Source organism: Glandiceps talaboti, chromosome 2 (genome assembly GCF_964340395.1).
Source record: "Glandiceps talaboti chromosome 2, keGlaTala1.1, whole genome shotgun sequence".
Classification (NCBI taxonomy): Eukaryota; Metazoa; Hemichordata; class Enteropneusta; family Spengelidae; genus Glandiceps; species Glandiceps talaboti.
In genome coordinates, this window is record NC_135550.1 from 2,550,617 (window position 1) to 2,574,000 (window position 23,384).

Genomic DNA, 23,384 nt, shown 5'->3' on the forward strand with positions numbered 1-23,384 from the left:
CTATCACTTAATTCTAAAACATGATGACCCCCCCCCCCCCCCCCCCCATATATAATATTCGTATGACAGGTATTTTTTTGTCGTGACTCAGTGCAGACTGCTTGACTGTCTTGCATCTACTTTATAAGATCCCGGGTTAGCACTATCATATTTATAATTATTGACTACACAGGGTAAATATATTCGAAAAGGAGTTTAATAGCATCTTGGCAGTGAAAGGTAGGAAAGCTTGAGAAGGGAATATGTACATCTCTTATGGGGGTCCTAGGGGGTCTCCCCCTAGAAGCCCAGGAGGTTTTTAACTCTGAAAAGTCAATTTTGAGACTATTCAGACATTTTCAGAAAATAATTTCCAAGCTTTACAAGACAGCACCAACATGTAAAATGAAACTACATAGGGTTGAAATATTTTTGAAATATACTTTGATAGGGTCTTGACAGTAAGAGGTAGGGGGAAGATCTTGAGACTAGGATGTGTACACCTCCTCTGGGGGGGTCCTAGGGGGTCTCCCCCTAGAAGCCCTGGAGGTTTTTAACTATGAAAAGTCAATTTTGAGACTATTCAGACCCTTTCAGACAATAATTTCCAAGCCTTACAAGACAACACCAACATGTTAAAAGCAACTACATAGGGTTGAAATACTTTTGAAATATACTTTGATAGCATCTTGACAGTAAGAGGGGAAGAGCTTGAGACTGGGATATGTCCACCTCATGTGGGGGGGGGGTCTGAGGGGGGTCTCCCTCTAGAAACCCTGGAGGATTTTTACTCTTAAAGCCAATATTTAGGCTATTCAGACCCTTTCAAGCAATAACTTAATCCATGCTTTACAAGACAGCAAGTATCAGAAACTATTCTTTATAACTTACACTAAGGGTTGAAATATGTTCTTAAAAAGTTTAAATGGGATTATATACATGTAGTAAAGGTCAGCACATGTATAATGGTAGTATCATTGGTAGGAGAGATTTGGAGTTTAAGGCAATTTTAGACTATCTTGGCAAACGTTTCAGATCTTGAAAAGACAATATCATATCAAATTAGAATAGGGTGAAAATATTTAAGAAAAGTTTAATACCATTATGACAGTAAAAAGGTTGTTGGTGCATCTGATTGTTGGTTGAATGTATGAGTGACCTCTGGGGGTGAGGGAGTCCTTGGGGTTTTCCCCCTGGCAGATCTGGAGTTTTTTGCTTGAGATACTAAGGCAATGTTTAGGTTATTCATAACCTTTGAGGTAATATTTCCAAGCTTCGAAAAGCTAACGTAAAACGTTTTTAAATGAGTTTCTCATATCACATAAAATGGACACGTAACATTAGTATATAGGGGCATTAATATTGCATGTATAATAAAGTCACCGGTATGTTAGAGAATTTTAGGTGGTCATACCTAGTGTATAATAGTAACTGGAATCTGATGAGATGTGGTGATTTGTAGTGTCAATAGCATGACGAGTAGAACAATTTAGATTAACATTTATAAACTATCTATGAAAATTACCATTACGAAACCTTCAAGTTCACTTTTGCCGCAAACTGCAATATAAGCGAAGCATTGATTGTGAAACAGCCAAGCATTTACATGACATGTTCTGTAACTAGTGTGGTAGGTAGGTAATACCGGTACATGTATATGAATATGCATAGTTAGGTTTGAACTAATAAGTAATGTTAAAGAATTCATGTAAGAAACAGGGACAAGAACAAATATTGACATGTACCACATTTCAGACAAGGCTATATGCCATTGTAGAAAGGATTTTTTTCTTCCATCACAATCTAAAACACAATGACCCCCCCTATCCACAATTTTCAAAACAGCATGACCCCCCCTACTGCCAATTTCAAAAACAGGGTGACCCCCCCTACCAATCCACCGCCCCCCCCCCCCCCCCCCCCCGGCCGAAGAAACTGACCGGTCCCTTACTAACGTATATGTTGAGATCAGTAAAATTACACCACAGACTTTCAGGTAGGGAACATTTTGCCAACAACCGGACGTTTGTCAAGAGCAGTGATTAATTCTTTGACAAAATATAGACACTTTCATCAGAAAAAATGAGACATATTGAGAGACTGACTAATGAAACGGATGCCTTTACTACACCGGTTATGCATAGAACTCGGCTCAGAGTCATACGCTAAATACATCAACACTGGCAAGTTAAAATGTCGAAAACATTGTGAAATTTTCAAAAACACATTGTCAAAAGTCGTTCAAAAGTTCTATCAATAGTTGAATTTAACGGACAACGATTTCACTGCAGTGCAACTATCACAACTGGAAGTTTTTATGATGTTGATGTTAGTATGTCTATGTACGTTAGCCGTTAGTGGGCTGTACGAAAGGCGATAGATATGTCTAAAAGATGTGTATTTATGCACTGTTTACACTGATGATGATGGTCGACATCGTAACTGTACAGGTTGATGATGTTTACAAATAATTCAAAGTAGTTCCGACATATTACTACAGTGTGACGTCAAAATATAGTATTATGAAATGTATGGCTTTCATATTACTATACTTTGACATCACACCCTGGGAATATGAGGGTCTATGTATATAATAAATGCCCTAATCACGTCAAAACTAGATTACTGTAATGCACTCCTATGTGGTCTACCATCATCATCCATTCTACCACTTCAGTATGCCCTGAATTCTGCAGCCAGAATTGTGTCTCACACCCAGAAATATGACCGTATCAAACTTATGGTGATTGTGCTTTTTCACGTACTGCCCCCTCACTTGGAACAGTGTCCCTCTAGAAGTATGCCAGTCACCTAGCCTTGATAATTTTAAGAAGTGCATCAAAACTTATCTGTTTAGCAGAGCATACTAACCACTCTACTCAGACTTTGTAAAGCACCATTAAACATTACTACGTATTGGAGTTTGGTGCTATATAAATCCATTTGATTGATTGATTGATTGATTGATTGATTGATTGATTGATTGATTGATTGATTGATTGATTGATATTGCAAAGATATCAGGGGTTCATGGACAAATAAATGAACATTCAAAAAATGTATGCAAATATGTCTAGCAACATGACCACCACGCCCATAGCAAGAGCCAAATGATCGCATATATTGCAAAAATAAGAACAGGGTTGGATAGGCAACTGGATAATCATTCAGCAAATGAACACCTATACCTAGCGTGGATCAGCATGTGAGTAAACATTTTTTTAAAACTGTAGAGTTGTGCTACTAAACATTGGTGCTATTTTTCTTATTGTACAACTGTGATTTTTAATTATTGTTTGTAATTTTGTTGTTTATTTGTAGGGTTCAACCTATGTATCCCATCCAGCCAATGCCTATGATCTGTTTTTGACAGCTGCAGCTACTGACGGTATCAAGTTGTGGGATCTAAGAACAAATAGGTAAATGCTAGTTGGTTTGTCACAAGTGATGTATTGTTAGTGTCAGATTGGAGCAAGAACATGAGGCAACAATTGTGGTGTTTGTCAACAGTGGAATAGCATCAATAAAGACAATTATCAATCAATTTAAAAATAGTGATACATGCATAAATACAAGTATGATGGACAGGTGTTCTAAGGCTACTATATCACGGCAGGTTTTTGGGTCATGGGCAAGGAGAATTATATGCTTTGTGCTTTCTGACACAATACTACCAATTATTCCCTAGCTATCTTATGTTACTTTGCTTCAGAATGGACTCACTGTCCAGTGTATATGTATAAAGAAAGCAGAGCACCCATTATGGCTATATGATTGACTTGTCTTTTTCCACTCATTTTTTTGCTCATTTGCTCGGGTAGGACACTCTCTTTTTCTCTGTATGTGTGTAACCACATCACCCTCATTCACAGATGTTAAAGCTGTTTTGGGCAAACTTATGGACATTTGTATAGCCAGTCAATAATGCTGCTATGTTTTTTCCTTCATTCAAATGTTTATTTTGAGGAGACAAAGATATGATAACTGCTGTATTTTCAAGCCTACCTCAACTCTTCGGCACCAAATATTGATTAAAGCAAGATATTATCAGTTGCATTTTTGTTTATTTCCCTCACAAAAGACGCAACATTTTTGGAGTTTCATATCAAATAATGCACTGTGTCGGCAATCTGTTGTAATGTCCCATAAACTGCACAATGTACTGCATCATGTGGAATATATATCTCACCACAAGAGGGCAACAGGTGGTAGAGAGCATCGCTACAAAAGTTTGAGGTCACACAATTTCAAATATTCCAATTGGTCTATTCGATGCCACATCCTATCCCGTTCTATTATACATATTGAGACGCGAAGACAGTATGACTGGCTATGCGTGTCCAACACGAACACCTAGCCTTCTCATTTGAGTAACATACAATGTACAATGCCTGTCTTTAGTAGGCCCTATATATATTTCATCATAATGATAATATACAAGTATCACAAACAGAGTAAGTTTATTCAAATAATTTTTCTGTTCAATGACATTCATACATATATCTGTTTTGTTGGCATTTTAATACTTTATATCATGTTTATGTACTATCCTGAATAAATTTCACTGATACAAAATATTACATTTCAAGAATAATCTTATAAGATTTATATAACTTATCTCTCAATACAAACTTTATATAACTTATCTCTCAATGCAAACTCTATATGACACAATTTTGTATTTTCAAGCAGCATTTTCTGACTTTCCACATTTATTTATAACTTCAAATGATTATATTCAGATTTCACCAGAATTGTTGCCTCGTGCCCCTGATTGGAGGGGTGCACAACTTTCCTTGTTTACAAATAACTGTTGTCAAAAAGTAGACTGCAGTTTTATGGAACAATGAATCAACTTGTGGGGTGTACTACAACCAATCAACTTGTAATTAAGCTAGGGGTGTAATACAACCAATCAACTTGTAATTAAGCTAGGGGTGTAATACAACCAATCAACTTGTAATTAAGCTAGGGGTGTACTACAACCAATCAACTTGTAATTAAGCTAGGGGTGTACTACAACCAATCAACATGTAAATAAGCTAGGGGTGTACTACAACCAATCAACTTGTAATTAAGCTAGGGGTGTACTACAACCAATCAACTTGTAATTAAGCTAGGGGTGTAATACAACCAATCAACTTGTAATTAAGCTAGGGGTGTACTACAACCAATCAACTTGTAATTAAGCTAGGGGTGTACTACAACCAATCAACATGTAAATAAGCTAGGGGTGTACTACAACCAATCAACTTGTAATTAAGCTAGGGGTGTACTACAACCAATCAACTTGTAATTAAGCTAGGGGTGTACTACAACCAATCAACATGTAATTAAGCTAGGGGTGTACTACAACCAATCAACATGTAATTAAGCTAGGGGTGTAATACAACCAATCAATTTGTAATTAAGCTAGGGGTGTACTACAACCAATCAACTTGTAATTAAGCTAGGGGTGTACTACAACCAATCAACTTGTAATTAAACTTGATGTGTACCACAGCCTGCATTGTTCCACCATTAATGGTACTACTAGTACTAGTTACAACCATACACCCTATTTGTGGAGGGCCTATGTTACAACCCATCCTGCCAAATTATTGTCCAAAGTCCTTATTTTGGAGATTTTTTGTGTAATTCAACTTTATTCATAGCAAGAACATACAGATAATTCTTATTTATGAATCAGTGTCAATATTGTGATCTAAAACTAATCATATTTATAAAAATGGCAAGTGAATGAATGAAGTATTCATATTTGTCTTATTTGTCCCTAACAGTGAAGGTGCTTAGTATATTATTGTATTATTTACAATTGTAGATGCGTTAGGAGATATGATGGTCATATGAATCGGGTTCACAGCTGTGGTCTTGCATTCAGTCCATGTGCCAAATATATAGCCACTGGCTCTGAAGACAGAACAGTAAGTTGACAGATTTCCTTTGTCTTCAAAGTAAAGTAAAACATTTAGACAACAAGTAACATCTGAAGTAAGGTACTGGCAAAACATGTGTCTGTTTTTAGCCAAAATGCAAATGTTAGATGACTTTTTGTAGGATTGCAACGGTATGAGTTCTTAATGTACATATGATGGTAAAACATGCTGGTCAGTAGTCTTGCTGCTAGACGTTCAGGCTTTCTTCCGATACAATAAGCGAACAAAGTTCGCAGTGAGGGCTTGCCCGAACGTCTAGCAAATGTCATTTACATTCCATTGAGAAGACATATGGCCGTGGGTCGGACCATGTATGCATATATAAATGATTGTTAATATATTCAATAACCCATGACCTCTTACTGCTAAATGCTCTTTAATACTAATGTCCAATATCACGTGATGATAACAAATTACTAACCATTATGTGTTATCAGTTTATGGTAATTGTGAATTTGATGAGTGTGTAGACATTGTCATTCACACATTTCAGTTAAGGCATTGGTGGCTATTTTTACAAGCCCCTCCTTAAGCTGAATATGCATGAAAAAATCAGCTATTGTCCTCTGTTTTTGCTTGTCGCTATGCGGTTCTCTGATTGGCAGTTATTTATATCCCTGAACTGCAAGATTTGCTCGACCTCGGATGTTCCATCCTTGATAGCAATGTTCGGTCATGTGTCATAATTGTATCAGAAGAACATCCGAGGTCTAGCAGATAGACTAGCTGGTCAGCTACCCTGTGTACATGGTGTGTTCCTGGTGCTCACTTCTCTTGACAGAAAGACAAGCACAAAAAAAAAATTTGTAATAGCTCGTGCAGCGGCAGCGAAGCTGCCGTGTAGCGGCTCAATGACTAGTACGCGTGCGCGTCGTATATACTATGCGAAAAAAATTGGTGGTTCTCCCAGGGATGCATTGCGGCGCACAGTGACTACGCATGCACCTTCCATATACTACGTGCATTCTCCACATGCTACCGTATCATCGTATAGCATAGGCGACATAACATCACCATGCATTGCAATATTGTAACAGTAGGCCTGTTGGCACAATTATCGTAACATTGTAACGAGTATCGAGGCATCACTGTACCTCAAGGAGAAATTGTTACACTATTTGGAAGTTTGATGCACGGCGGTACGCGATACGGACCACTGATGACATAGCGCAGTTTAATTTCCGGGTTGTGGAAGTGTGGTTTTGACATTTATATTGTCGATAATCGATTTTTTTTACATGTTCTAAAAAGAATAACTACTTTCCTATGTTTGTTGGTACAGTAACATTCCTAAATCATTGAGTTGAATTGAGAAATCGTGATGTTCGGCAACATGTCAAAACATTTGTCCAAAGACCAACGTATGTTGGTGGATTGTCTATGATAAGTTGGCTGATTGAAAATGAACAATATTAATCTAATGGCTATGATGGTTTTTGAAACCAACAACTGCATAGAGTGTTGACTTTCTTTACTTGTCGTCCATGTCAGAGAATTAGATGTCATTCAATAAATAAATTTTGATGGTCAATACCCCTGGAAAATGACCCAAATCAAGTGTATCAACCCTGGCCCAGGCAGCCGGTCACAAATGAATCTACCCTGCGTGAGCTTATTGGCTTTGCTTAGTTATGATATTATGGATAAAGGTGTATGAGAAGAACCTTTCAAACAAGTAATGTTAAATTGGTATTGTTGAAAATACACTATCCATGTGAAGTTGAAAAAACAAAAAGAAGTACTTTTTATGAGATTGACACTAGAGGGCAGTGTATTTTCTGGTGCAGGAATACTTTGGGTTACACTCAATTTTAGAATAGGTGGAGGAGGTAGATTTTTTATTTTATTTTATTTTATTATAATTTTTTTTGTTTGTTAGTATGTAGTTCAGGTTTTGCATTGTTTTCCACATGGTCTCTGTGTTTTTTATTTCATCCATTCAGATGTAAAGCTATTATTTCTTGTGATACTTCTTAATTCTTGCTGTTTTATAATTTTTTTCTCAAATATGTATAAAAAGTTTAGGGTTGGCAGTGAAAAGCTGGGGGGGGGGGGGTAACAGGAACAAAGAATCAATTTTATAAGGTCTAATCACTATTGGTTATGAATGATGTGACATATCAAGGAACTATGTACAGATAATCAAATACAACAAAACAAGTTGTTATGTGACAATAACTTTCAAGAAGACATGGCAAGATTTTGAGGTCACGGCTATCAGTACAGTCTAGTTTGATGAAAGCAATATGCCTAGACTACCTGATCATCAGAAAGAATGTCACATGTGTGAGATATATTAACCAAATGATTTTTAGCACAACTGAACTTATTACTTACTATGGTTCAGTAGTGCTATAGGCATGGCAAAGTGTGTGTGTGTGTGTGTGTGTGTGTGTGTGTGTGTGTGTGTGTGTATGTGTGTGTGTGTGTGTGTGTGTGTGTGTGTGTGTGTGTGTGTGTGTGTGTGTGTGTGTGTGTGTATGTAAACAACTTAAAGTCAAAACCGCTGGACCGATTGCCATGATATTTGGTGCATTACCTTGCGTGTCTAATTGGGAAATTGTTCATATACAAATGATCTTACCATCTGTGTGTGATTTGGGTCACGCACAAAAATGTGAGTTTTGGTAAAAAAAAATCAAACTCATAAACTACTGGACAGATCTGTGTGAAATTTGGTAGAATGTTTTTAGGGGTGTTTAGATTAAGAATTGTTCATGACATGGAGATCCCATCAGTGATATGCAAATTAGGTCAAAAAATATGTTTGTTCAAAAATATTTTAATTCCAAAATGATTGAGCAGATTGGGCTGAAATTTGGTGGGAACAATTCAAGGGGTGTTCAGATTAAGAATTTTAAATAATATGGGGATCCCATCAATGATATGCAAATTAGGTGTAAAAATGTGGGTTTTTTGGTCAAAAATCTATAATTCTAAAATTACTAAGCAGATTGAGCTGAAATTTAATGATGATGCATCTGGGGATGTGTAGATGAAGGTGAATTCACAAGATGGTGATCCCATAGGCGATATGCAAATTGGGTCTAAAAATCTCAATTTTGGTTAAAAACATATATCTCGAAAATTACATGAGGAATGGGGCTGAAAGTTCGCGGGAATGTTTCTGGAAGTGTTACTCTGCAGCCAATGTTCAAAACATATTGAAAAATTGGCTCTAGCAACCATGACCACATACTTAGCAACAGTGAAATGATGCATATTACAAAGATAACAACAGGGATGGGTAAAGATTCTTAAAATGTATGCAAATATCCCTAGCAACAAGACCATGCGTGCTCATAGCAACAGCCAAATGACGGTCTATATTGCAAAGATGAAAACTAGGAAGGGTAGGCAAGTGACTAAAAATACCAAAAAATGTATGCAAATAAACCTAGTAACAAGTCCATTCCCATAGCAACAGCCAAATGGTGAAGTATATTGTAAAGATAACACATTAATAAGCAAGCAAATAAACATTCGAAAAATGTATGCAAATATGCCTAGCAAGAAGACTACACCCATAGCAATAGCCAAATTTTGAAGTATATTGTAAAGATAATAACACATTAATAAGCAAACGAACACATTCAAAATATTTATGATAATATGCCTAACAACAAGACCCTGCCAAAGGATGGTGTATATCACAAAGATAACAACAGGGATGGTTAGGCAAGTGGTTAAACATCCAAAAGGCGAATGTAAATATGCCTAGCAACAAGACCAAACTCCTAACAACAACCAAATGATGGCATACAATGGTACAGTGCTGGATAGGCAACCAGATAAACACAAACAAAAACACTGTACAGTTGTGCTACAAGCCATTAGCACTATTTTTCTGTGGTATGTTTTTTGTTGGTGTTAGACTCGTGATATAATAATATATGAACTTTTCCATTGCTGAGTATGGTCATTGGAAAGGTATTAGCTAAAGTGTAAAAGTACTGGTTAGTATTGTGAAGTCATGTTTTGTTGATTGATCATTGACTTTAATAGTTATGAAACAATAACCAACAGAATTGTCAGTGTAAGAAGCATCTTGTCTCTTGGAACATATTCAAAAGTTGGCACTAGGGGGCAGTATAACACTTGACAACAGTTCACCACTTGAAAGTTAGAAACTCATCATTGGGGGGGCAGTATAACACTCAACTAATGTACACTTAGTTACATTCATGAGCAAGTGTACCTGACACAGTTAAAACCTTAGTTTATGGCTACTTGCATAAATTCCATTGCACAATGCTTGCACAATGTACACTCCTTAAATTCCTGAAATAGTTGGTCTAAGCCAAGTAATTGTATAGTAAACACCACTCAGTGACCATGAAGCAACAAATCTCTATTGCCTATTCTGCCTCTGCTAGATTACCTGTTATGGTAAAATAATGAAAGCAGGACACATGAATGCATCAGGGTGTAACAGGCTATCCATAATACACCTATCACCTGACTGAGCTGATAGTGTGATTGCAGTTTGTGAGCTAATTAAGGTCACCTTGGGTCATCTGAAATTGACCTCAGGGTCACTGTAATTGACTTGTTGATTACAAGGTCATGCCATGTTAACTTAAGATTAGTTACTATGTCCTTGAAATCAATTATTAGGCCATTAATTGTCACATCAGATTTCCAATCTTCTGTTCTTGTATGATTCCACATTATGGCCACTTTTCAAAGTTAATGTACTGTTATGAAATGGAAGTTTGGTTTTGATACAACACTGGATTATTTGTATCATGATTAGAATTACTGAAGTCACCAATGTTATCATTTCTTTGCTACATGTATTATGTATTGAACTGAATATCTCATTTTGTGAGGGGGGGGAGGGGGGCAGACAAAAATAACATGATATTTATGTGGTAGATATTTTCAGTTGTCCATTTGCACAGTGTCAGTATTATTTCCAACTTATATCTCTCCACAATAATCCAACACACCCCATCCCAACCATGATCTCCAACAACTTGACAATCCTTTATTTTAGAAACAGAGTTCCTTGTGCTCTCTTTCATTTTTATGTATAGTGTTGACTAAAGCTTCAACAAATATTAACGCCCCCTGTCACTTCCTGATAATAGTGATATCCCTTCTAATTCTAGTATATTCATGATTAGTCAGAACACATACTGAATACACACTGAACCCTGTTGAGTATTTATTATATGATTACTTGATGTATCTTTGTATCTGATTTCATTCAAACCTATCAATTTAACCAATTCAGGTTAGTATACATTTGATCTGACAATTAGCTACAGAGAAAGATATAGAAATCATGCTCATATAAATTTGTTTCAGTGACAAAACTACATCACATAAGGGCCAAAATCAATAGTTCAACGTAGAATAAAAAAGTAAATTCTTTTAGTAGGCCTCAGAGCCCCACCCCCTTCTAACTAAAGTGGCCAAAATTGATAATGTACAGCACAGCACAATCAATATCAAATCAGTATGTAGTACTAATACAAGGCCAGTGTGTAGTAGTATATGATATGATATGATATGATATGATATGATATGATATGATATGATATGATATGATATGATATATATTTTATTACCCGATCAAAAATAAGTACAATACAAATGTAAATACAGGAAAAGCAAACTAGTTCGGATAACAGGAGTCAGAAAATAGCTATGCTAATCGTGTCTGACTCCTGGCCAAAGTAAATAATGGTACAAGTTTAGAGGGCAAATAAATATACAAAAAGTAGCTCTACCCTTAACCCCCTCCCCTCACCACCCCCTCTATATATATGAGCGCCATAATGAAAAGAAGTCATATATTACATTAGAACTGTACAATGTTATATAACGTACTCTTTTAGTAAATCTTTACATAGTGATGACTTGAATCGCTGCCTTCGTGGTTCATTTCTTGTGCTGTGTTGTATTGAATTCCATGTAACTGCACCTGTGTATGTCATTGACTGTTTACCATAGAATGTGTTATAGTACTATGAATACAAGGCCAGTGTGTATTGAGAAAATTGCTCTGTTATTAACACTTTATTTTCTTCGTAAAGACAACAATAACAACAACAACAACAACAGTAGAAACAAGTATTTGAACAAAAGTGAACATTCTGCTAAGATCTCATGGACAGCCTCAAAATATACTTTATGGATGGCATTACTCCCCAAGCTTGTTTGTTAGTCTCTCAAAATCGTCCGATGGATTTTTGTACATTGTGTGTGGGTAACATACACCGGGACTGGTCAAATGACTTACCAAAGTTATCTGCTGTCCCTAACCGTCCTTCATCTGATCACAGACAAAACGAAAAGAAATTCAAAAGAGTATGATGTGCGCATGCACACACAGCAAACGTCATGGATTTTGACCTCATTCCCAACATGTCTTCAGTGTCATGTATTAGGAGCAAAAATTTGTATATTTCGCGATTGGACATTTTTCCTGAAATATTTCTATGCTAGGGTGCAAAACAGATTCAATTAAAAGTAAAATCAATTTTGTCGGCTGAGAACTAAAATGGGTCAAAACCTCCACCCCAAACTAAAAGAATTTAGTTTTGTTAGCTGACATTGAAATATTGATCTCGCCCCCTAACAATTATCTTGTCCATTTTCAAAAGTAAAAATATCGCCAATGGCGTTGTAGCACAACTGTACAGTTTTTAAAAATGTTTATCCATATGCAAGTCCATGCTAACAATAGGTGTTCATTTGCTGAATGACTATCCAGTTGCCTATCCAACCATGTTGTTATATTTGCGATATACACAATCATTTGGCTGTTGCTATGGGTGTAGTCATGTTGCTAGATATATTTGCATTTTGATATTATCTTTGCAATATATGTGATCATTTGGCTGCTGCTATGGATGTGGTCTTGTTGCTAGGGACATTTGCATACATTTTTTGAATGTTTATTCAATTGTCTATTAATCCCCGTTGTTATTATCTTTGCAATATACATGATGATTTGGCTGTTGCTATGGGCACGGTCTTGTTGCTAGGCAAATTTACATTCATTTTTTTATTGTTTTATTCAATTTTCTATTAATCCCGGTCATTACCTTCACAATATATATGATCATTTGGCAGTTGCTATGGTCATGGTCTTGTTGCTAGGCAAATTTACATATATTTTTTAAATGTTTATTCAGTTGTTTATTAATCCCTGTTCTCTGTGAAATACATGACGGTTTGGCTGTTGCCATGGGCATGGCTATGGTTGCTAGGGATATTTGCATGCATTTTTTGAATGTTTACTCACTTGCCTACCACTGCTACTACCAGATGATGTTCATATTTAACCAAAATATACTGCCATTTAGTTGCTAAGGGTATGGTCATGGTTGCTAAGACCAATGTCGTCAAAATGTTATGAAGGAAATCTGCATAATAACACTTAAGAAACAACTCAGCAAGTTTCAGTCTCATTGACCATAGTGCTTTGTGAGATATAAGTTTTTGACCAAAAATGAACATTGTTACACCTAATTTGCATATCACTCATGACATCATTGTATCCTTAATATTTCTTCATCTATACATCCCTAGATGCATTCCCATTAAATTTCTGCCCAATCTGCTCAATAGTTTTGGAATTATTGATTTTTGACCAAAAGACACATTTTTAGCCCAATTTGCATATCACTGATGGGGCCAATTCTTAGCATAAACACCCTGAAGATGGTTCACCCAAATTTCAGCCCAGTCTGCCCAGTAGTTTTTTTGTTGTTCAGCTTTTTGACCAAAAATCACATTTTTGACGCAAATCACACACCAGTGATAAGATGATTTTGATTTGAACAATTTCCCAGCTAGACACCCAAGGTAATACACTCACAAAATATCATGGTAATCGGTTCAACAGTGCTTGACTTTAAGTTGTTGACACACACACACACACACACACACACACACACACACACACACACACACACACACACACACACACACACACACACACACACACACACACACACATCGGGCGATCCCTATAGCACTACTGAACCTCAGTTCAGTTGTGCTAAAAACTGTAAATACTAAGTTCTCAATATATCAAACAGGTTTAACTGTATTTTCACTTTTAAATATACTATAGTTTAATAATAAAACAAAAACAAACACACAAACACACACACAAACAAACAAACACACAAACAAACACACACACAATACATGTGTACACACATTGCCATGTAATCAACAGACCTTGTTTGTCATACAATAGCAAAATATTATTTGTATGGAAATAGAATGTAAGAGTTTGAAAAAAGACCAATTGGTTGATGTTAGTACAACTGCCATCTCAGTGTCACACTGGCAAGTTCTAAATGCCATGACCTTGTATGACCTTTGAAATAAGTGTGTCCCACAGGTACTTATTTTGCAAGTCATATAAAACTCACACCTAAAACTTATAATACCACTATGTATATCAACAAACTTTATGGATAGTTGAAACTGTGAAGAGTTTACACGGATATTAACAGTATTTGTTGTTTGTTTGTAGTTATCAAGTGTTTTGTTTGTCAGATGTTTTTAATAGGGGGATTTTGTGGATGTAAGTGTAGAATCAATACATGGTGCAATATGCTGCTAACATATTGTTAGCAAATGTAACCATATTAGATTGACCCTTGACCTTGAGTTCACTTCAGGATCTACAGTTAACCATGTCTAGACAACAAAGAAGTAAATGTAAAACAGCAAATACTAACGAGACAGTGTTTGTCATACACATGTATCTTTCACCAGTGTTTGTCATACACATGTACTTTACCCAGTGTTAGTACTATTAAGACAGTGTTTGTCATACACATGTACTTTACCCAGTGTTAGTACTATTAAGACAGTGTTTGTCATACACATGTATCTTTCACCAGTGTTAATAAATTAAACACAAATAAAGACTCCCCCCCCCCATCCCATTCCCCCCCCCCCCCCCCAATGAAATCATGATCAAAAAAAGATCAAAAAGTAACTGTTAAATTACACATGTCTATGCAAAATATCTTTGGAAATCTTTTATGTCAGTTTGATGCTGAATATAACAGGTAAAGTTCATGAGGTGAAACTGTTGTTTATTTATGTTTTAATTTAAGAATGAAATGTAGAGTTGTGATGTTGTACAAATAGCCTTACAGCTAGGGATGTGAAATTTGGCAGTATGGACTCTAGGGAGTACACACACAAATTGTACAAGTCTAAACAGCACACTGTCTGGTGGGGATACTTTCATATTCAATGGTACTCAGCCACTTACTCAAAGTTATGTACTTTTAATGAAGAGTGTACTGGAAGTCAGATATATGGAGCAAAGCTTAAATGAAATTGTAAAGTTTGCACTTATCCTGACATTGGATTTGATACTTGATATAGAACAAAGCTTTTAGCACAATACCAAAACCATAAATATGAGGTAAGAGAACTCTCTTTGCAGGGATGAGAATAAAAACACAAATAATGACCTTTTTTGCTAAATTTAAACCAAACAATTACCATGCATGGTTACAAGTGAATTGATAAGAAATGACTACTTATGATAGAGACAATCCTGTCTGGTAAGTATAAGATAAAAACTCTGACTCAGTATGATAATAATACCTTGATGTTTAACAATAAAGGTGTCTCTATAATTTATAAACAATAAAAGAAAAAAAGGTCATTCACCTTCAAGTTACATATTTCATCAACTCACCTCAGCTGTGTATACAAGTCAGGTAATCTGGCCTGCCATACAGTTATGTAAGAAATGTGTGTCAACAAGCTGTGATTTATTTGTTGTTGTCAAGTCTCTCTGGTAGCTGAGAGTATTTCATCTAGAATCTCTGTAGATTGGTGGTCTAGATGGATATGGAATGTACCTCCCCAAAGTTTACATTTTAATTAGAATCCAACAACAGGAAATGTTGCCAAGCAACCTTATAACACATTATAACCAGAAAGCATTGTAGAGTCCTAACTGGGATAAGTCCTGAGGGCTTGGGGCGGTGTTTTCTCTCTTCTGGTACTTCAAACTACTAGAGAGTCGGTCAGATGGAATATTATTCACACTTTATCCAAATCAATGTTTTGATATTTTCTGAATGAAAAAAAAATTTAAAATTTGGTCCCAATTGCCTGTACTATGTGTCTGTCTCTGTCTGCTGTCTGTCTGTCTCTGTCTCTCTGTCTGTCTCTGTTTCAGCTAGTCTGTCTGTCTCTCTGTCTGTCTCTCTGTTTCAGCTAGTCTGTCTGTCTGTCTGTCTCTGTCTGTCTTGGTCTGTCTCTCTGTCTCTCTTTGTATGTTTGTATATGTCACTGTTCATCTACATTGTACATTTTTGACTTCTCAAGGATACTGCTGTTGATATGATATATACAAGTATGATATATTTTTAGTCATATTTGCACTAAATTATCTGATATCAACTAATATTGTTAGATATTTTTAGTCCCTGCCGGACAAAGTCCAGGACAGGGAGTTATGGATTGGGTTCCATCCATCCGTCTGTCTGTCCATCCGTCCAGAGCCATTTCTTGGAGATGCCTGGACCAATTTTTTTCAAACTTGGTACAGGGGCAACATATTGTGGCATACATATGCACGTCAATTTGTTTCATGATATGATCCAATATGGCCACCTAGCAGCGATTTTGTTTGCCAATTTTCCCAGTCCAAAGACATAACTCAGACATGCTTGAACAAATCTCATTCAAAGTTGGTATTAGGACAGTGTTCTATGACATACATGTGCATATCCATTTTCGTCATGATACAACCTAATATGGCTGCCTGGCAGCCATTTTGTTGGTGCAGTAAACCCAATCATAGCGGGGAGTATGTCATTCTCAATGACTTGTTATGTTTAGTTTCTTTTCTACAATTAAATCACAGTGGTGGAAATGAAGATTACTTCAGTTTCTATGGCATAGGCAAATTTCTCCTTTGAATGGAAAATGATAAGATTCAGTAGTGCTATAGGTGTCTGTCCATCTGTCTGTGTATGTGTGTGTGTGTGTGTGTGTGTGTGTGTGTGTGTGTGTGTGTGTGTGTGTGTGTGTGTGTGTGTGTGTGTGTGTGTGTGTGTGTGTGTTAACAACTTAAACTCAAAAAGTCGCCAGACCAATTGCCATGGTATTTGGTGGGGACGTTACTTGTGGTGTCTAGTTGGGAAATTGTTAAAAGCAAAATGATCACATCACAAGAGGGAGATCTGTGGAGACATTATTTTGAGCAAAATTTTTTTGCAGACCCCCACCCCATCCTTCATGGTCTCAACAATTTTTATGTCCCATTCTACAAATGTATTGTAGTAAATAATTTTACTTTTTATTAGGTCAAATAAAAAAAATAGTGTGTTTCCGATATCCAAACCAACCCAAGTGTAAACTGCCAACCCTAAACATTTTTTTTTAAAAAGGTAAAATTATGACAATTTACTTCTATTTCCCTGTAGATTTTCTTGCCAAAGTATTTTTAGTTACTTTTTAAATATAACATTCAAGAGAAAAACTATACACCATTTCAGCCTATAACAGCACACAGTCTACATATTGTGTTTGTCTACTTCTGAATCATATCATTGTCTTAATTCTTTATACCTCATCAGCTGTTATGGAAGTATTGTGACCAGCAAGTATCTTGTCTTTGGGTCAAAGTAATTAAAAAAAAATGTTTCTGTGCCCACCCACTCATCACTTACTGAGCAATCTCAATTAAATCTATCTAGCTATATTGCTAAGGAACTTACTGAGCAATCTCAATTAAATCTATCTAGCTATATTGCAAAGGAACTTACTGAGCAATCTCAATTAAATCTATCTGGCTATATTGCTAAGGAACTTACTGAGCAATCTCAATTAAATCTATCTGGCTATATTGCAAAGGAACTTACTGAGCAATCTCAATTAAATCTATCTGGCTATATTGCAAAGGAACTTACTGAGCAATCTCAATTAAATCTATCTAGCTATATTGCTAAGGAACTTACTGAGCAATCTCAATTAAATCTATCTGGCTATATTGCTAAGGAACTTACTGAGCAATCTCAATTAAATCTATCTGGCTATATTGCAAAGGAACTTACTGAGCAATCTCAATTAAATCTATCTTGCTATATTGCAAAGGAACTTACTGAGCAATCTCAATTAAATCTATCTGGCTATATTGCTAAGGAACTTACTGAGCAATCTCAATTAAATCTATCTTGCTATATTGCAAAGGAACTTACTGAGCAATCTCAATTAAATCTATCTTGCTATATTGCAAAGGAACTTACTGAGCAATCTCAATTAAATCTATCTGGCTATATTGCAAAGGAACTTACTGAGCAATCTCAATTAAATCTATCTGGCTATATTGCTAAGGAACTTACTGAGCAATCTCAATTAAATCTATCTGGCTATATTGCAAAGGAACTTACTGAGCAATCTCAATTAAATCTATCTTGCTATATTGCAAAGGAACTTACTGAGCAATCTCAATTAAATCTATCTGGCTATATTGCTAAGGAACTTACTGAGCAATCTCAATTAAATCTATCTGGCTATATTGCTAAGGAACTTACTGAGCAATCTCAATTAAATCTATCTGGCTATATTGCAAAGGAACTTACTGAGCAATCTCAATTAAATCTATCTGGCTATATTGCTAAGGAACTTACTGAGCAATCTCAATTAAATCTATCTAGCTATATTGCAAAGGAACTTACTGAGCAATCTCAATTAAATCTATCTGGCTATATTGCTAAGGAACTTACTGAGCAATCTCAATTAAATCTATCTGGCTATATTGCAAAGGAACTTACTGAGCAATCTCAATTAAATCTATCTGGCTATATTGCAAAGGAACTTACTGAGCAATCTCAATTAAATCTATCTGGCTATATTGCAAAGGAACTTACTGAGCAATCTCAATTAAATCTATCTAGCTATATTGCAAAGGAACTTACTGAGCAATCTCAATTAAATCTATCTGGCTATATTGCAAAGGAACTTACTGAGCAATCTCAATTAAATCTATCTGGCTATATTGCAAAGGAACTTACTGAGCAATCTCAATTAAATCTATCTGGCTATATTGCAAAGGAACTTACTGAGCAATCTCAATTAAATCTATCTGGCTATATTGCAAAGGAACTTACTGAGCAATCTCAATTAAATCTATCTGGCTATATTGCAAAGGAACTTACTGAGCAATCTCAATTAAATCTATCTGGCTATATTGCAAAGGAACTTACTGAGCAATCTCAATTAAATCTATCTGGCTATATTGCAAAGGAACTTACTGAGCAATCTCAATTAAATCTATCTGGCTATATTGCTAAGGAACTTACTGAGCAATCTCAATTAAATCTATCTGGCTATATTGCTAAGGAACTTACTGAGCAATCTCAATTAAATCTATCTAGCTATATTGCTAAGGAACTTACTGAGCAATCTCAATTAAATCTATCTAGCTATATTGCAAAGGAACTTACTGAGCAATCTCAATTAAATCTATCTAGCTATATTGCTAAGGAACTTACTGAGCAATCTCAATTAAATCTATCTAGCTATATTGCTAAGGAACTTACTGAGCAATCTCAATTAAATCTATCTAGCTATATTGCTAAGGAACTTACTGAGCAATCTCAATTAAATCTATCTGGCTATATTGCAAAGGAACTTACTGAGCAATCTCAATTAAATCTATCTAGCTATATTGCTAAGGAACTTACTGAGCAATCTCAATTAAATCTATCTAGCTATATTGCTAAGGAACTTACTGAGCAATCTCAATTAAATCTATCTAGCTATATTGCAAAGGAACTTACTGAGCAATCTCAATTAAATCTATCTAGCTATATTGCTAAGGAACTTACTGAGCAATCTCAATTAAATCTATCTGGCTATATTGCAAAGGAACTTACTGAGCAATCTCAATTAAATCTATCTAGCTATATTGCAAAGGAACTTACTGAGCAATCTCAATTAAATCTATCTGGCTATATTGCTAAGGAACTTACTGAGCAATCTCAATTAAATCTATCTTGCTATATTGCTAAGGAACTTACTGAGCAATCTCAATTAAATCTATCTAGCTATATTGCAAAGGAACTTACTGAGCAATCTCAATTAAATCTATCTTGCTATATTGCAAAGGAACTTACTGAGCAATCTCAATTAAATCTATCTGGCTATATTGCAAAGGAACTTACTGAGCAATCTCAATTAAATCTATCTGGCTATATTGCTAAGGAACTTACTGAGCAATCTCAATTAAATCTATCTTGCTATATTGCAAAGGAACTTACTGAGCAATCTCAATTAAATCTATCTGGCTATATTGCTAAGGAACTTACTGAGCAATCTCAATTAAATCTATCTTGCTATATTGCTAAGGATCTTACTCATCACTTCAACCACTTAAATGTTGTCGTACAGGATATGTACAGTCAGTTGTGTGACTATAGGAAAGTTTGGGATTATATATAATTGTTTGGTTGTTTGTAAAATCCCATATTGTAGGTGTAATCACAAATGCATACAATAATTCTACAATTAGAAATATGAGAAACTCTACCCCAATTCTTGGTATTTCATGAATAGACACTTCCTGGTTATGTCTTTCATTGATTTCTCTAAAGAAATGTTGTAAAATTTCCACTGATAAATCATGTATGCATTGTATAGGCCAAAATAGGTCCTGTTTATTAACATGACTTAAGAGGTCACGTAGTCTAAAATATGGATAAAGTAGATGGCTTACAGGAAATCCTGACCGGCTACTTCACTTAAAAAAAAAAAGTTTGGAAAGTTGTGGGTGTAAATGTTGACTTTCTAGGTTCTGATGGTGCCTAGCACAGACCGATAATGAGAAAATAATTATTTTAAAATAGCATGACTTCCTTCTGTTTGTATGTGTACTACTTATAAAATGGGTTAAGCATATTTGATTTATGAATGACTCTTTGTACCTGTTTGTTTGTGTACTGTCTAGCCTTTTAGGGTAATATTTGCTTCTATGCATTTAATATTTGTTAGCCCTCCCTCCCCCTGGGGGAGGCTACTACAGTGGGCACTGTCTGTGTGTCCATCTGTAATACATCATTTCTCAGACATGCAATATCCAATTTCTTTCAAACCTGACAAAAAGTTGATATATCATGTGGATGTGGGACATATGAACTTCAATTTGCCTTGTGATATATGCAAATTTGAAAGCATGGCGGCCATATTTGTATTTAAAATATTTACTGCATAACTAAAAAACTACTACACAGACACTCCATTCATGTGTCTACCCACATATTAAGAGATGCAAGCTATCTTTGGAGACTTCAAATGGAAATTCATCTGTGTTGGTAAACCATAGTATTCAATTTGAAGTTTTGTTCCAAACATAACTTGAAAATCTACCTGAAATTTTTGACTGCACACTTCAGTCTTTGTCAACAGATTGACCTGCTATTCAGTACACGTGACCTTGTGGACATGTGGGCTTTATTAGGCTCATGTGTCTGCAAGGTCACTTGTTCAAATTGAATACACATGTACTATCTTTGGAGACCTTGACCTTTGACCTTGACCTTCAGGGTCAATTATCAAAATCAAGCCAATTCCTGCCTTTCACAGATATATTAGTATTTACATATTGCCAATTTCATTTAAATCATGTTTACAAGTAATATTGAAGAAAAGAACTATGCACAAGCATTATTTTTAGCTCCTGTATAAGAGCTGTTGTTGTGGCGATGTCTGTCTGTGCAGAAATTTTGTTCCACTGATATCTCAAAAAGTACTGACAGAAGCAAATGTTCTGCAATTTACTATGTGCCATTATCAGGCTGTAACTTAGTGCTGATTAGTGTTTGGTGGGAGTGGCTTGCATAATTCATATTAATTTGCATGATTTTATAAATAGGGCTATATATGCATAACAGCTGCACCAAATTCATGAAACTTGCTACATCTACAGATCATACAAATATATGAAATAACTAAAAGATCTTAACTTGTGTCAAGTTAATTAAGAGCTAATTTGCATAATTAATTAATGTTTGTAACTCAGGTTATGCATCCAGAATGGCTTTATCAAATTTGATGAAACTTGCCACAGATATTGATCATACAGAGATATGATAATTCTTAAAGAATTTAAGTGCTGTCAATTAATTATACATTTGCATAATTAATGAACTTTGGCAATTAGGGCCTATACCAAGAAAGACTACGTAATCCAAATTTGATGAAACTTGCCACAGATATTGATCATACGGAGATATGATGGTTCTTAATGACATTTAGTGGTGTCAGTTAATTGCTCATTTGCATAGTTAACAAACTTTGGCAATTAGGGCCTAGACCAAGAAAGACTTTACCAAATTTGATGAAACTTGCCATAGATATTGATCATACACAGATATAAAAGTTCTTAATGAAATTTAGTGGTGTCAATTAATTGCTCATTTGCATAATTAATTAACGAACTTTGGCAATTAGGGCCTTTTCCAAGAAAGACTTCACCAAATTTAATGAAACTTGCTAAAGATATTGACCGAGCAAAGGTATGATGGTATCCATTCAATTGCTAATTTGCATATTTGATGAACTTTTGCAATATTAAGAGATATATAGCCAGGACTGTACTGAATTCAAGTGAAATTGCTATAGATATTGATTACACAAAGGTACAACAGTACAGAAAGACATTTCAAAGTCTCAGCAAGCACATTAACAACATTTCCCCACATACGGGAGCATTTTCAGTACACCTTTGGTTTTAACTTTTAGAAAGAATCTCTCACAAAATGAAAGGTGATATGTAATATATTTACATGTAAAACCCAAAGACTATCATACGTGCCCATAATTATATTAGAGTATTTAAATTTAATGTTTATAAATAATCCCACATTATCATTGATAGTAATATAGATATATTACAGAATGTATTGAATGTTTCAAATTGATCTTAAGAAATGTGGTCAGTGTATAACATGTAGACAGTACTTGCTAGAATGTGGTCAGTGTATAACATGTAGACAGTACTAAGCTAGAATGTGGTCAGTGTATAACATGTAGACAGTACTTGCTGGAATGTGGTCAGTGTATAACATGTACAGTACTTGCTGGAATGTGGTCAGTGTATAACATGTAGACAGTACTTGCTGGAATGTGGTCAGTGTATAAAATGTAGACAGTACTTGCTGGAATGTGGTCAGTGTATAAAATGTAGACAGTACTTGCTGGAATGTGGTCAGTGTATAACATGTAGACAGTACTTGCTGGAATGTGGTCAGTGTATAACATGTACAGTACTTGCTGGAATGTGGTCAGTGTATAACATGTAGACAGTACTTGCTGGAATGTGGTCAGTGTATAACATGTAGACAGTACTTGCTGGAATGTGGTCAGTGTATAAAATGTAGACAGTACTAAGCTAGAATGTGGTCAGTGTATAACATGTAGACAGTACTTGCTGGAATGTGGTCAGTGTATAACATGTAGACA

The 23,384-nt window shown here is 35.5% G+C and overlaps 1 protein-coding gene across 1 annotated transcript in view; it reads left to right on the top strand.

Moving 5' to 3' along the window:
- LOC144453371 (WD repeat-containing protein 27-like) overlaps positions 1–23,384 on the top strand; it is a 174,869-nt gene that overhangs the window by 87,169 nt on the left and 64,316 nt on the right. The window contains exons 20-21 of the mRNA XM_078144648.1: positions 3,301–3,398; positions 5,801–5,903. Of these exons, the coding sequence (XP_078000774.1) occupies positions 3,301–3,398; positions 5,801–5,903 (201 nt within the window). The remainder of the gene's footprint in view (positions 1–3,300; positions 3,399–5,800; positions 5,904–23,384) is intronic.